The sequence below is a fragment of the Amia ocellicauda genome, chromosome 23 (genome assembly GCF_036373705.1).
Source record: "Amia ocellicauda isolate fAmiCal2 chromosome 23, fAmiCal2.hap1, whole genome shotgun sequence".
In the NCBI taxonomy this organism is placed as follows: Eukaryota; Metazoa; Chordata; class Actinopteri; order Amiiformes; family Amiidae; genus Amia; species Amia ocellicauda.
Genome location: NC_089872.1, coordinates 7,619,558 through 7,636,306, shown reverse-complemented (window position 1 = coordinate 7,636,306; position 16,749 = coordinate 7,619,558). Strand labels below are relative to the sequence as shown.

The 16,749-nt window shown below is 39.2% G+C and overlaps 1 protein-coding gene across 1 annotated transcript in view; it reads left to right on the top strand.

Moving 5' to 3' along the window:
* anapc1 (anaphase promoting complex subunit 1) overlaps positions 1-16,749 on the top strand; it is a 44,603-nt gene that overhangs the window by 17,871 nt on the left and 9,983 nt on the right. The window contains exons 20-34 of the mRNA XM_066697289.1: positions 1,167-1,258; positions 1,920-2,068; positions 3,563-3,641; positions 4,257-4,296; positions 4,459-4,532; positions 5,545-5,723; positions 6,069-6,295; positions 8,226-8,344; positions 11,373-11,644; positions 13,259-13,493; positions 13,827-13,918; positions 14,275-14,409; positions 14,535-14,617; positions 15,657-15,735; positions 15,842-15,916. Of these exons, the coding sequence (XP_066553386.1) occupies positions 1,167-1,258; positions 1,920-2,068; positions 3,563-3,641; positions 4,257-4,296; positions 4,459-4,532; positions 5,545-5,723; positions 6,069-6,295; positions 8,226-8,344; positions 11,373-11,644; positions 13,259-13,493; positions 13,827-13,918; positions 14,275-14,409; positions 14,535-14,617; positions 15,657-15,735; positions 15,842-15,916 (1,930 nt within the window). The remainder of the gene's footprint in view (positions 1-1,166; positions 1,259-1,919; positions 2,069-3,562; positions 3,642-4,256; positions 4,297-4,458; positions 4,533-5,544; positions 5,724-6,068; positions 6,296-8,225; positions 8,345-11,372; positions 11,645-13,258; positions 13,494-13,826; positions 13,919-14,274; positions 14,410-14,534; positions 14,618-15,656; positions 15,736-15,841; positions 15,917-16,749) is intronic.

Here is a 16,749-nt window from a genome sequence, read left to right as displayed (position 1 = left end):
CCGGCTTCCTAGTTACGGGAAAGTGAAACAAACAAGCGATTGAAAACAAGAGGTAGCCAATAGTTACATTGCTCAAAGGCCTCCCATTTCAGTCAGCAAATGATTCATCGGCACAGTCTATTGTCAGCCCCCGTCTAAATGGTAAATACTATACAAATTAATTCCAGCTACAGAAGATTCTTGCTTCGATTAATTAAACTTGTTAAATGAGGCATCGCAGCCTCGATAAGGGAATTTGATGAGCGCTTTGCTGTGTGGCTGTGCTGTGTCTTCATTTAATCACCGGCATTCAAAACATCGTGGGATTTTCGAGGAGCACAATATTATAGAGGCAATACAAGTATCTCCATTCAGGAGGCTCGACAAATCAAGTGTCTCTAGAAGTGAAGACCGCATTGAACATTTTTGCCAACCACACTGCAGCCTCCCAGCTGTCAGTGCCTTTCTCTGCCCGTCACCACCGCTGTCAATGCACTAATAATGATGAGAGGAGGTACACCAGTTGAAATGGCCAAAGTGCAAGTCTTTGTGTTTAATTGGCACTATTTGTGTAGGCTTTTGTAAGGGGGGGGCTGAGGTTTAGTGATCCTTCAACCATACTGGCTTGTTACATTAGGTACTACAGAAAATGTCCTGTACCACTACAGAGCCACTTCAAACTAGCAAAAAATATATACGTGTGGAATGTGACATTTCGCTCGTCAGCACACATTTACCCCTTATAAATGCACCTAGACGCAAGAACGCAGAACTGGGCTCAGCAAGGAGTTGTAAAGAGAGTAATGTACAGCTGAAACATGTATTTATTTCAAAAATCCTGTAAAATGTATTTGACTAACCAAACGAGCAGTTTCTGGACGATGTTTGTCTTTGAAAAACGTTGTATTAGCTTAAAGAATTTTCATCTTCTTTCCAGACCATGCTTATAATTTTCTAATGATGTTAAATAGCCGGTGTCCTCCAAGAAGATACAGTATGGATGTATGGGGACTGCATTTAAGCACAGTAACAATCTTCGGGAATTAAGACTTTGTCAGAACACTGTAAATTGGCTTGTCAAAGCAGAGAGAGTGGGATTACTGCTCCGGCTCTTCTCTGTTTCTGCCTTTGAGTGGGTGCTGTTTTCTTATGTTTTGTTCCCCCCCTCCCCCTCTCTTTTGTAATAGGGACCTGCAGTTGGAAGAATATATTGATTTCTACTGGCGGGATTACCCCTCTTTCATTAAAACGTTTAAGGAGGCGTGTGTGATCGACCAAGGTAAATATTAATTATAGGAGTAGGGTCTGAGAATGCAATGATTGGGCCGCCCGTGCTTCCCTTTCAAAACACCAGACCTTATTTGTCTTGGTAAAGCAGCCAATGGGTGTTAACCAAATGGAATGGGATTCTGTAGTCGTTAATACTTTCAGCCTTGAGCTTATTAATTAAAGCCCTTTGAACAGAATGACTCAGAAAACTTTACATCCCATGCGAATGCCTGCTTGTATTGAACTGCGTCTCTAATATGTGCTGCAATGTTGGGCTTTTTTTTTTTTTTTTTTAAATAAAAAATACTTGATTCTCATCAGTATATATTTTTTCAGGCTTGTGTAGAGCCTCTGAGATTAGGCAAATCTATACAGACCAGTTAGTAGCAGGATATCACAAACTGCCTCCAGTTGAGGGGATTTAATTAGTTGTTTTTTCCATCCACTTTGCAATGACAAGGCTATAGTATTTCACTGTCATTTTGTGTTCAATATATGAAGGATTTTTGTGTTCAGTATTCCTTTGTCCTTAAGACACTTTGTCTCTGGTTTCGATAGGGAATCAAAAAGGATGCAAATAACTGGAGCACAGGGTTGATTTCTTACGCAGATGTGTAGGTCAGTAACTCTCTTCTTTGACATGTGCCGTTCTGTCTGTCTTCTTCCTCCAGCCCAGATTGGCCAGGTGACCAGGCCATCGTTCTTCACTTCGGAGCCCCCGTGCGTGTTCAGGTGGCTGAGTTCTTGTCTGAAAGGAGAGGTTGTCTCTCCTTTTCCCTACTTACCCGGTATCTGTGAGAGAACCAAACTCCTGGTTTTGGTATGTGTACTTGTGACATTGTCTTTGTTTTTGTTTTTGGATGGTTTGGAGGGTCTTTTATTAGTTCCCCCAATTTAGTATTTCATAGACGTCTCTAACTGGCGACTGTTAATTTCCCGCAGAGACATGATGGAAGCATTTCCTTGTTGTTTAAGCCCTGCTGATCCTTTTAAATAATACAGGAGGTCCCAGTCTGACTTCCAGTTGATGATGATGATAATAATAATACAAACATTTTCATTGAAACTGTTAAATCCTAAGCGAACTTTATAATGGTGTTTATGCTAATAATACTTGCTTTGCTGTTGTCTTCCTAATACATCAGAGACCTGATGTTCATATTATTACAGATTGTATAATTTCAATTCTAATAACTGGATGCTTAGCAATAAGTATGGAAGCACTCTGTAGCTCCCCTTGCATCCCCTGCCATAGGGCACATGCGTCTCCCCAATTCTGAAACTAAACCTACCCCCCTGCACATAACTAACACATTGTATATCCCAATAGATTCCTTATATTCTCTATAGAGCTTATTGAGGGGTAATATTTCTATTACCAACTTCATGTTCGTAGAATTGTGCAGTGATTCAAAAGAATAAGAATTGAATCTCCGTTGAATGAAGTCTGTTTGGTACAATTGAAATACTTCGATAAAGCATGTCAAATAATATTTTTTCTTCAAGGTAGCAAAGGAATTGGGGGTGTTGTCATTCAAGTGAAATGACTGCTGTGCTTTATTTCAGTCACAGCTAGAGGGGAAACGCATTAAATCAAGGATTGTTTTGGTCTGTGTTCTGGAATTCTATAATTGCATTTTTGAAGGCACTTACTGATTCACACTGAGGGAAACGCAGCAGATGACTAAACGCCGCAGTGTCTCCTTGGATCAGACTAAATGAAGTGACGCGCTTGCCACGGAAAGATTGACCTCGCATCTCAGAATAACAAAACTTTTACTGAAAGTGCGACAGGGTTTCGTCTTCACTGGCTTAATCTCTTCATCTCACCGAAGAAGAAGTTGAACCGTGGTAGTGAGAATAGCTGAGCCATTGGGCCAAAATACAAATAGGAAAGAACAGTTCTTGACATTTAACTTTATTTGCTTATTCAATCATTCATTGTCTTTATGTTTCACACTCTAGAGGTGTTCCCATTTACAGTTACTATAGTTATCTTGTTTTCTTTCAGTCATTTATTTATTTTCCAAGATTCTTGAATATGACACTGAATAAACAAGATAATCAATCCATAGGCAAATAACCATTTCATTATTTTTTACTTCTGTTATTTTAAACGTCATACTTCTATTGTTTATTGTACAGACTTAATCCCGCTCTGTATTGCTCTCAGCTAACAGGTTCAAAGATCACTTCACTGATAATGATTAGACTTAGACCCGTTACCTATTCAATTGTTTTATTTTGCCGGCTGAGGTGCTCCTTCATGCTTCACTGGGCTGAAAACTGTCACACTCTTCTTTCTGTACCACAGAGCTTTGCTTTGTACATTGTTGGTGATGACAACGCTGTTTCCAGTGAGGTTTCCAAATACCTGGTGAAAATCTCAGCAGGTACGCGTTCCCACAGGGCAGACTTTTCTTCATAAAATGGACTGCAGTTCCCAAATGGACAGATAATAGTCAGGAAAATGTCATCTTTGTCTATAAATATGTAGAAAACAGCCCCTGAGTTATATCCAATGCACAGGATCCCTATAATTTTTGTATTTTTTGTTACTCCATAGAAAATTAGACCATCCCTATAAACGTAATAATTTTGTAACGTAGTAGCTGAGGTTACTGAAGTCACCATATCTCCACCATGCCTGATCCCTGTTTTAGACTGATTTTTCTTCAGATGTTTGTTTTGGTTTTGCGTCGGATAATTAATCTTGATTACTACTTTCAACCAGTATGACTCTATGGACCTTGTAGCGGCTGTTTTTCCGGAAGTGAGGAGGCGTCACAAAAAAAGTGTCGATTTTTTCATTTAACAACATTAAAGTAAAAGCTTAATAGTTTGAACCATTCGGTCTTTGTTTCGCAGAGTGCAATCATAATGTCGTCTACAGGTTTTGTTGCCTGGGATCTCTGGTGCTGAAAATGTGACTAAAGCCACAAACCAGTGTTAAACTTGTAGTAATGGAATTACAGATTCAGCATCAACATGTTCCTTTCTGTCTACAGGGCAGAAGAAAAATCTAAACGAACAAGCCACAAATAAAAGGTAATTTTAGTCGATAAAGATTATTATTATTATTATTATTATTTTTTAAACCTAACAAAGATCAATGAAAGTAACAAAAGTTGTCATGATTAACACCAGTTCACCGAGGCTTTTATTTTGATTTTTGATGTGCGTTTGAAATCCTTTACATTTCCCTCCCAGGCTGAGTGGTCTAAAATCCAGTGCGCCCAATTCCAGTCTTGTAGAAAAGCTTGTCATTTGGTTGGCATCTGCAGGTAAAATAAATCCCTTCTCTGTTTCCATGTGACCTCATGTTAAGCACATTTTCTGTTTGTTTATTGATTGATTGATTTTTTTATTTGTGTTTTTATGTGACTGTCCTCAGCAGAAAAAGTACATGTATAAATTAATCTTATCATTGACTGTGCTGCCTCAAGCGGACAAATCCAAAATATTAAAATTTCCCTTTTAAAAGAAATTGGGTCAAAACCAGTGGGTGAGCATCATGTACATAATTGTCCAGTTTATATTGTTGATCTTCTCAAGCCAGCTATACTGTTGCACTGAGATATTGGATGCCAAACCAATTCAGCCCCTGTTCTTACTGGTACTGTACAAGACCCTGTTGAAATCGGGGAAACATAATGTGTTCCCTGTGTTTATACCACTTAAGCTGAAATACTCCCCAAAATAGACCACATTACTCTGCAAAATGGATTACTTTGTTAGTAATTTTCCTGCGTATTAAAGCACACAGGTAATGTAGCCAGACCACCCTGAAAAAATGACTCACTCACTAGCTCTGGGCTCCGCACTCTTCTCAGACTCTTCTCAATTCCCCCTGTGGTACAAGTCTTTGTTGATAAATTGACCTTTTCTATAATTATGCACAGCTGTTGTTTATTAATTGTTTGTGTGTTCAGTAGATGCAGTTTTTATGTATTACAACACCTGCTTGTGTACAATTCCACGATGACTGCACAGTTATTAAGCGTGTTGTTCATTGGAATATAAAATCAGCGAGAAGCTGTGCGCAGATCTGTCATCATGTCCAGCTAATGATGTACTTTGCTATCTGGTGTATTTGCCACAAGCTCTTACAGACTTCCTCTAGGCCTGGAGTTGAGTATCTTTTACTTCTTCAATGAGTACCAGTCAAAACTGAGGCAGTATGATGGCAAAGTTGCATGTATTCACCGAAGAGCTAACGATATTCTGAAAACCATGGAAGCAGAGTCATTATCAGTGTAGTAAATTATTGCCCCATCCTCTTCTCTTTCTTTGTAGACTTCACGCTGAAAGATCTGGAGTCGGTTCCCTTTGGTGTGGCTCTGCCCATTCGAGATGCCATTTATCAGTGCCGGGAACAGCCGTCCTCTGACTGGTCAGAAGATGTTTGCATGCTGATTGGCCGACAGGACCTAACCAAACAGGCTCATGAGTTCACCCTTGCCAAGGGGAAATCGGTGAGTGTGTAAACGAGTGGTAAGGTTGGTCCCGGATTGTAGAAGCACATAATTTGTAATATATGGAAATATATTAAGTAATAGACAACTCTTAAAAGACAAATGTTTAAAATGTACCCAGCCACCCCCTCACTTCTCCATGAACCTGTTTAGACTGATGAGCAAAACATGATTGGCTGAAGCTGGAAGACTATTAAAATGAACATCTGTCTGTGTTCATCCACTGTGTTCACGTTTTATGTAGTTTTAATTATCCTTTTAAATATTTTGAAGATTATTAGAAGGCATTGTTTTAGATGGGGGAGGGGAATTTTCATTTTGCTTGTTTTTTTTTGCTTTTTTTAGACAGTTGGCCAGGGGATAACATTAGACATGCCATCTGCCACTGAAGCGGAAGAGGAGGACGATGGGATGAACGACATGAACCATGAAGTGATGTCTCTGATTTGGAGCCAAGATCTGCGTGTGCAGGAAGTGAGGAGGCTGCTGCAGAGCTCCCGCCCCGCCAGGGTCAACGTGGTCCACCTGCCCGAAGTCAGCGACCACGAGTACATTGAGGAGAAGGAGAACAAGTGAGTGCAGCACAGCAGGCTTTTTCCACATGGCCAGGGAATAGCAGCGTCTTGGCTTTGCATTAACTGGTTAACCTTAGACTATGTGTTCTCAGATGTACAGTGTTGTGCAAAACCGGCTGTATCTCACGTTGAGCTGCTTGTGTGAAATCCGTCTCGAGCCATGCTTTCTTTATCTCCGTTCATCAACACGGTAAACCCTATGAGCAGTGTAATATATTTACATGACACAAGCCATTGAAGTGCCATCTACCTGTAAATTCAGATAATAGCTTGTAAATACAGTAAATCCCCGCCAGAATGTGATAAGTGGGGTCCAAAAAATGTAATCACATAAAATGTGGGCGTGTGTTTTTGAGAGGTTAACACTCCATAGCTGCTTTTTGTGCAGCTTTTGCAAATCAAAAGTAAATATCTGTGTATGTGATTTTCTCCTACATATCCATTCTTATATGTTTCTAAATATTTGAATTAAATACGTATATGGCATTTCAGCTGTAAACTCCTCATAATTTGTAGCTTATAAATAGTCCGTGTTCTTCTTAAACCGCTGGACCCGCTGTTTATGCGGTAGGCTATAATATAATATAGCAGAAAATCTGGGCTTTATAATCAAATCAGTCATTGTGATCTTGTTGAGTGTTGAAATGTCATTTTCTACACATCATATATTATCAATATATATATATTTTTTTTTTGAGATATCACAAAATATAAACAATTGTAGACTTGCACCTGATAAAGCTGTTGTCTGCCTGTCCTCTGTTGGGCTCAGCAAGTTTCTAACTTTCCTTTGGAATTCAATCTTGATCACATTGCAAACCCAGCTCTCTGGATCCATGCCTTGATCAGTCACCAGTTTTATTAATTTAATTAATTATTTTGTATTAGGTGTAGGGCTGGCGACAAGCTGGCTAGTGTTAGCGTTTTTTTACTGCTCTTGGCACTACAAATCAGTATCTGTACAAGACTGAGAAGATGCCCCTTACCTGTCACCCAGCATTGCACCCACTGGTACACAGAATAAAGATTTTCTATTTTAGTTTTATTCTGTTATTATAAATGGTTATTTATGTTTTATAATTGTATAGTCTGCTTAGATGTGTGCATACCGATTTCAATACCAGTTTACTGGTTTATGTAAAGTTTTTTTTTTTTTTTTTCATATTTATGTTCATTTTATCGTGTGTTTAATGCTTTTAATTTGCTCTTGAATCTGGTCTCATTTTTCTTTGTTTTGACTCCCTTCAGTTTCAGGTAGAAGCAGCAACTGATGAGTCAATAAAACCTTCTGTTTTTGATAAAGTTTAAGAACAGCTGGTTTTTGTTTAGTTAATTGCCCTGATCTCAATAGGTCACGTTGCCAGTGGTTATTCAAACTAATGAGCGTGATGAACATGTGTTTTGAGGACAGGACGGTTGTTTTCAACTTCCTTCCACAAGGGACACACCATACATCTTCGAACATCTGTTCCTGGGTGGGTTTAGTTACTCTGTGGGTCCAGCACATACGGACCTATCGCAGCTATTGGTGGAAGTCCTTCAAGCTTCTATTTACTGATATTGTTTGAATTCATTATCAGGGTTCATAATCTTGCAGGTTATTCAATTTCAGAGTTCATGTCATTTGTTTTTTTCTAAACATCAGCCTCTAAAGACTAAAATATACTTTTCAGAACTGAAGTTCAGGAAAGAGTTTTTTATTTTTATCAACTGTTATTTCAAAGAAAAGGGGGTTGAGTGGTTCCTCACTGCCTGAAAGTTTGGAAACGCCGGTAAAAATGAAGCCCAAGTGACATTTAACTACTCCTACAACTCTTCACTGTTACATGACTAATTCTCTCAGGTTGCTGCTGTGTGACGGGCAGATGCGAGAGACTGTTTTTTTTCTCCAAGCTAGAGATGATCAGGGCTTGTGTCTGTTCCCTAGGTTGCTGCAGCTGTGCCAGCGCACCATGGCTCTGCCCGTGGGAAGGGGGCTGTTCACCCTGTTTTCCTATCATCCTGTGCCAACCGAACCCCTCCCTGTCCCCAAGCTCAATCTAACTGGTACGTGTTTGCAGCAACGCCCACGTCATGACTGTTGTTTGTGCTGTAGCTTAGTAATGCATGGCGAAGATGTGAATAGAAACGGTGATGTCAGAATCTAATCAGCACCTAAACAGACAATTCTCAGGTCCATCCCGAACCAAAAGCAAGCTATGTAAGAAGCCATTGGGATTCAGTTTCTTTATTGATATGTTTTTTTTATTTTTTATTTTAAAAATGTATATAGAATAGTTATGTCGTAGGTTTCGAGAATATTTTTTTTTCTCATTGCCACATAACAGTAGGGATGGGACAAATTGTGTTTATACTATAATGACCAGAAATAATGAGGCAGTAATTTGCCCACAACAAAAAATTTAATTACAAAGTGTAATGGTTTTATGGCTGTTTATTCCTCTTAGGAGCTGGGTACTTTGATCTCTATGAAAGCCACTATAAGCTCCTTGTTATGTGTTTTTCGAACAACTATTTTGGCGGCACTCCCGGCCACTTCAAATTATTATGTAAAAAAATGTTTTTTGTTTTGTTCTTTGAATGTAGTTTGAAAACATTTGTGGCAGTTTTAACTATAACAGTACATGCAACTTGAAGATTTCAACTTTATAAATATTATTATATTATATTATTATTATATTATTATTATATCCCTCTAAACATACAGTTAGGTACATAAATATTTGGACAGTGAGACAATTGTCATCATGTACGCCACCACAATGGATTTGAAAGGAATGGTGCGTCACAGTGCAGATGGACAATGACCTGAAGCATACTGCGACCACATATAAAAATGGGTGTATTCCTATACTGTTCACCCAATTTCAATGTAACTACCCTCAAATTAAAGATGAAAATCAACACGTAATGCACATCCATTGTGGTGGCATACAGAGCCAAAAGGATGACAATTGTCACTGTCCAAATATTTATGGACCTAACTGTACCTGTACAGAGGTATGCACAGTTAGTAAATTATCCCTATTGACTAGGTTTGTATCCCAAATCAAATTTAAATTTAAAAGAAAAATGTCTCAGTCGACTGATGTTTTTGCTATGCCACACATGCAGTTATGTAAAAAAAAAAAAAATGTAAAAGAGAACAGAAACATTTAGTACATTCGGTAACATGCGTGGGAGGGTTTAGAAGAAGTTTTGTTTTTCCACAAAGTAGATGGAATCCTCAGCTTAAGTACTAAAGTTTTCACGTCCACCTGAGAGAGAGAGAGAGAGAGAGCGAGCGAGAGCGAGCGAGAGCGAGCGAGCAGTTATTCCAATAGCATCATGATTTCCAAGCACAGTATTAAGTATTGTGACAATATGGTGTTAATCCACTAATTTCTGTTATGAATTCTATTAATGCTCAGGTTTATGCTTATATGCTACTTAGCCTGTTGGAACTGGGACAGAATATAAACCAGATAGCACTTACACATGTAAAGCCTTGTAACTTGAGGTATGTGAGTATTATTTGATTGATTGCTTCCTTGCAGCTTTAATCTACTACAGCATCGCATGGCAGGAGATGTGCATCTTGTGTTTCTTTAATAATCTTCCTCATTTGATTTGGTCCAGCGTTTAAATGCTGTTGAGCTCATTCCAGATGCTCCGGCCAGACACAGTCCATCTTGCATGTTTGAGACTAACCGGAAACCGCCGCACATCAAGAAGGGGATAGGATGATTACAGAGAATACAAGAACAGGAAAACAAAGAGGAGCACACATCTGTTTGAATGTGTAAACAGGATATACATATCAGTCCAGTCTGAAGACCTCACTGAAGGCTTTGTTAGTGGCTAGACTAGACTCCTTTGGTCTTGTTTCACTCTTTAAGCATTTTGAGTGGTAAACGTGAAACTTATTTGCAGTGGTTGCCCGTACTCCACCCTGCACTTAATTTCTGCCTCAAAAGCAGCAGATGAAAGAATAGATAATTCCTAAAGAAACTTAAGTAATGTTTTGCTTTCAAATTATTATTGATTTGAGTTTCACAACAAATATATTCTGTGCTAAACAGAAAATCGAGATTGAGAACATGGCCATTTACACAAACATTTCCAGAGCAATACCCTGAACAAGTAAACTAGTGCTTAGGTAACATACTGTATATTCCACTGAGTGATATCACTTTATCTTGATATATTTGTAATGATATTCAGCTGCCGTATACCTAGTGCTCTTTCGTGTTATGCATTGCTCAGGTGGCAATTTTATGGGTAAAGTACAGACTTCTAGTTGAATTGCTTGTGTCCGGTGGTGTTTAAAACGCATTTATCTACTTGGGCGATGTACAAATATTTTAAACAGCTTTAAAAAAGAAATTGCCCAGATATTGCTGGAAAAGGCTCTTAAGTGGGCATCCAAATGTTTTGAAATTTGACTAAAAACCCTGAAGAATGTGATTGTATACTTTGATCATGTAACTGGCATTATTGGAGACAAATCCAGTCACATTATTAAGATGAACTTCAGATTTGACAACACCGATTCAGAGTGCAGATTACCTGTATGGGCAATTATTACTTTACAATTCAGAGGCATTTGGTAACCATTGGTGGACAAACAAAATCTGCAAAACATACTGAGACATCTTTTCCAGTTGTACAATTTTCATGGTAGATCTTGGTTAGATTTTCCCTTTCCAAATGACCTGCTGTAGAAAGTGGTCCCACATTTACTACATGTTCGTTCAGGAATCCACATTGTGGATTATAATTGTTTTCCTCTGGGGAATATTAGCACAAACAAATGTCTCTTGAAATGAAAAAAAACATCTTGGTATTTGTAACTTTCTTCCCTTATGATTTTACTGGAGGAGATTGTTTACTAGCTGTCAATCTCAGCCTATGTTATCATCTTGTTGTTTTAAGTTGTGCAAATAAATTATACCTATCGCTGTACGGAGTACGCAGTGTACATTGTTGTGTGAGTTCGCTCAATGAAATACATTGTTGATTGTAATGTTTTTGACTCATGTGAACAAAGAGACCAGCCTTGCATGAGATTCTTTGCACTGTTAACTGTTTGCAGGTCGAGCCCCACCCAGGAACACCACGGTAGACCTGAACAGCGGTAATATCGACGTTCCTCCCAACATGACCAGCTGGTCCAGTTTCCACAATGGGGTGGCTGCCGGTTTGAAGATTGCCCCAGCGTCGCAGGTGGACTCCGCCTGGATAGCCTACAACAAACCCAAGAATTCGGAGCTGGCCAATGAGTACGCTGGCTTCCTCATGGCTCTAGGCCTCAACGGACACCTGACCAAGCTGGCCACGCTCAACATACACGACTACCTCACCAAGGTTAGAGAGCGTCTTCATAACACTCCTGCAGGTTTCTAGAAGCAGCTTAAATCAGAAATGCAGAGCAGAAGGTTATCGGGCCTAGATCAAATCGTTGACTTAAACGTGTTTGATTTGGTCCAGACCTAAGCCTAGACAAATTAACTTACTCGTGGTATACTTTCTCAGGAAATTCTGATGTCACGATTGGTGATATATTAGCAAAATTATTTAGTCCATCTCTGTGGAGCAGTTCTCCTCATTCCCCATTCTTGAGGGTCCCAGTCCAGTAGGTTTCATAGGTCAATTTAAATGATCACCTGCATTAGACCTGGGAAAGAGGTTAAATGTGTTCAGTTAAGTGAATTGAGAGCTCAGATGGTGTAGAGGCTACTGTGAAACTGCAGATTATTGGTTGTGGGGGCCTTTCGAAATCGTCTACTTTGTTTCTGTTTTTAACTCCTTGTTTATGACGCTTTTAAAGTAACCTTAAAAGATCGCATTTCGAAAAAGTGCTTTGATCTGTAATGTTTTGATGCTAATAGACATTTGGCGTTTGATCTTATGATTACTGAAACTCCCAGCGCTGTTTGCCAGAGGACCGCATGGAACTAAAACATTTTTTTATTTTTAAATAAATACAGGGCCATACATATAATCAATACGTGAAAGGTGTTTCGTTGATCGCATCTGCTCAAACCACATGCTTGTTTCATAACCCCGGCGTATTTCTTTTCCACTTTTTATTTCTGTAAATACACACACTTTTGAACCCATACTTTTGCATAATATTGTCCCCTGCTTTGCTCTCATCCTGTTTTTTTCTCACATGAAAGTAAAGAAGGAAATGTAAAAGCGAAGCTGGGTTTCACTTTGACATTTTCCATGACGGTGACGCAAATTAACTCTTTCATTTCCAGTTAGAACTGCCTGTGAGCGGGCTGTGGTTGCTCTTCTTATCTGACCTATCTCTTCATTCAGAAGAGACAGCTGTAATGAAAACAGTGCCTTCTCCTCTGTCTTCAAAGGGCTTTTAGTCTCAAACATTAACTTTTTTTTTTCTTCTTTTATAATTGTTTCTACTTGGCATACAGGCAGCATGTCGCACATGCCACGCAATTGGTTTTGTTTTCATATCCTGCACTAAGAAAAAAAAATATTGGCGAGAGTCTGTCTTCTCATTTTGGGAAGGTCACAACCCCTACAAAATAAAAGTAAAAACTCAACACAGATATAAGTGTTCATGCTATTTTTAATCTTTCCATCCTGAAATAAATGTTTTACCTCCTTAATACTACTTTATTATTTGTTATTTGTAGTTATTGTGTTGTATTATTCAAGTATTCCATTCAGAAATGGCCAATCTTTAGGCCAACGAGAAAATCATTGTACATTCTGTGGAATTTGGATAACGTTATCATAATAAAGATCTGTACTGTGGCATTTTATTAGTGCAAGTAAGGAAAGCCAAGGATTTGAGTGCTGATCTCTGACACAGAATCCTACTTTCCCCAAGACGTTACCCTCACTCCACATAAAATGGCATTTAGACTGTTTTTTTTTTTTTTTAATCTCACAGTGAATGAACATGCACATTTTACGGTTGTCCCTTTGTATCGCTTTTATTGGATTTAGGGTCACGAAATGACAAGCATCGGCCTGTTGCTTGGCGTCTCCGCGGCCAAGTTGGGCACCATGGACATGTCGATCACCCGTCTCCTCAGCATCCACATCCCTGCCCTGTTGCCCCCCACCTCCACAGAGCTGGACGTGCCCCACAATGTGCAGGTGGCTGCCGTGGTGGGGATAGGGCTGGTGTACCAGGGCACAGGTCACCGGCACAATGCTGAGGTGCTGCTGGCGGAAATAGGTCAGTGACTGTGGGCGCGGTGTGGCATATTGGCACAGTTGTGGTATTGCACAAATCAGCTTAACACACTGGAGTCAATTTGCTGCTTAAGGGGAGAATTTAAATTATTCAGTTCTTCAGATGTTTCTTTCCCAATTGGCTACTGATGCAGCCCCTGCTCTAGTGATTTTGTGCTGGGCTTTAATCTTTAATTATAGTTGAACTAAACAGATCTAATGTCATTGATATATTTTTGATCCCAGTCAGCCTTGATCGGCAGAGTTGGGTGTATTTAAAGGGCGTGCAGTGCTCTGCTGAAATTAGATGTATGGTACACGTGTTTCTTGTCCCCAGGCCGTCCTCCTGGACCAGAAATGGAGTATTGCACAGACAGAGAGTCCTATTCCCTGGCTGCGGGTTTGGCTCTTGGCATGGTCTGTCTTGGGGTGAGTAAATAAAAAATAAAAAGATCAACCTCTTTTTAAACTCCACTAGATTGTACAAATATCTTTTTTTTTTTTTTTTAATATCAGGATGATTTATTAGGTTTTGGTTTAATAGAAACACCTAGACAAAATAATCAATGCATATTCGACAGTCTAATCTCCCTTTTTAAAACACGTGATTACGATTTTATTTCAGTGTATTTTTTTATTTAACTTAAATGGCTTTTGAACTTTTTTTTTGAACTAAGAATCCTGTTTAGACGATCTGATAGCCTTGTTTCTGTTTCGTCACAATGAACCCAACCCTTGACTAAGAAGACCCTCTGGCTCATTTTGTTACTTTGCTTGTTTTTCAGCACGGCAGCAACCTGACCGGTATGTCTGACCTGAATGTGCCCGAACAGCTCTACCAATACATGGTAGGAGGGCACAGACGCTCCCACACCGGAATCAACAGGGAGAAACACAAGTCTCCCAGTTACCAAATCAAGGTAATGTTTCATGTTTCAGCTGTAATCTATATATATTCCTATTTTCTGTGTTGTAGGTGTACACTTTCTTCTTGCCATGCTTTTTATCTCTTTCCCCACCTCATGCTTATTTCTGCTTATTTTAGGAGGGAGACACCATAAATGTGGATGTTACCTGCCCAGGAGCAACTCTGGCTCTTGCAATGATCTACCTGAAAACCAATAACCGGTAGGCTCAGTGCCAGGGCCCCTGGGGGGGATAGTTGGACCAGCATTTAGTGGTGTTGGTGGTAACACAATCTCACTAATGTTTAAGTGCTTCAAGGAGTGCTTCCTAAAGTCGCAATCAAGGGATTTCTCTCCCCCGACCCGTCATCTGATGTGTTACGTTAGCAGTTTGCCATTGGCTTTTTTTTTGGTTTTCCGTGCTTTCAATTTGAAAACCAGCAAACCATTAAACATACTGATGCATTTAGCTATATTGGCCCGCCCCAGTAAAGAAAACATCTGCAAAATCAGCCACTTGACATGAAAAGAAACCTTTGACATCTAAGTGGAATATTAAAGATACATGTCTGTATTGCATCAACCTTGAGCAGGCCGGCATTGTTTACACCTTGTATGCATCCTGCGAGTTAACTATCGATGAAACTGAAATTCCCCGTAGTCGACTGCAAATAGATTTTTATATGCTGTAATATCCTGATACTGTGTCATAGAGATTATTTTAAATGTGGGACTCATAGCACATTTAGACAGTCAAGGGCCTTCGTCATTTTAAGATATGATGCGCCTCATGCACACTAATCGCAAAACGAAGTAGTATTATAATGTGTTGTTTTTATAAGCTATAATATGAATAGATATGTCTAATGTCTGTCTCAGTACTCTGTATGTAGTGCTCGAAGGAATCCTAGACTTCAACAATTGATATTTATGAAGACCACTGAGTCAAACCCATACCTCTACAGTGATCTTAATTTGAATATATTGTGAATGTAAAAGCAGCTTTTTCTACACTCAACTGAAGAGATACGCTTGAGGCTGTCTCGACTGGTGCCTGTCATAAATATTTAAAATAATACTTTTATGAGCAGAACTCTAAGGCTGCTTTCGTTTACCACTGGACTTGGTGTCCTCCACTTAAAATACCATTGAGGAGACCAAGAACAGAGCTCATCTTGGTCTATAGAACCAGCCCATAGAGTGTGAGCCCCAAACAACGATCAGTGTCAATGATAGTACCTCTTATCCCTGTCCTTCTATAGGTCTATTGCAGATTGGCTTCGGGCTCCAGACACTATGTTTTTGCTGGACTTTATTAAACCAGAGTTTCTACTGTTAAGAGTAAGTATTATTAGTAGTATTAGTACTAATATCTGTGTATATATATATGAAATGCACTCAAAATACTTGAATTGAAGTGTTACCCTGCCATGTGTGCCTGTTTCAGACTCTTGCCCGGTGTCTGATCATGTGGGAAGAGATTCTGCCCAATTCAGAGTGGATCAACAGCAATGTTCCCCAAGTGAGTGTGCCAATCTGATAACACAGTAGGGTTCATCCACAGTTCATTACCAATAAAGTACAATACTGATCCAAAACTACAATGTACATTTCTCCCCCCACTATAACTACTTGCTTTTCTATTTATTAGCCAGGTGCTGCAAATTAGAGCAAAGTATTTTACTTGCACCCTTACTTTCTATTCTTAAATGCTTGTTGATCTTTGACAAGTTGACCACCAGTTTTGACTTTTCATTGTTTTCGTTACTTCTGCTTCACCCATCTCCCTTTGAATCTCAATTCCTTCTAATTAAAATGCATGTTAATAAACTCAAACACCACTAATGCGGAAATGCGCTCCCAATTAGCCCACAACCAGAGTTCCTCCATTTGGTGGAGTGCAATTGTGGGCTAACGTAATGTAAATCTCAGCCGGTTCCTGATTTCCTGCATCTGTTGGCTTAATATTCCTCTATAATCATACCCCCTGGCTGGCAGGATTTGTTATTGCTGGCATTTTGCAAACCCATATGATTTATTGGCAGTTATACAAGATTGGAGGTTGATGTCAAGGTTTTATGGTCTTCATGGTATCTAAGTACTCACAAGAGGAACAACCACCAGCAGTGAAAAATAGACAACGGAATGGAATGGATTACATATTTTTAATATCCTTTAATCTGTAGATAGGAAGTGTCTTTCGACTATTCTAGACTCCCTTGAACAGTTGCTGTACCTTGAGATTCAGCACAATCAACCAGTTTACATGTTAGTACAGTTGATTGTTATTTATTATTATTATGTGAATAATCCTTTGCCTTAACCAAATACCTAATACCAGTAACTAAAATAATG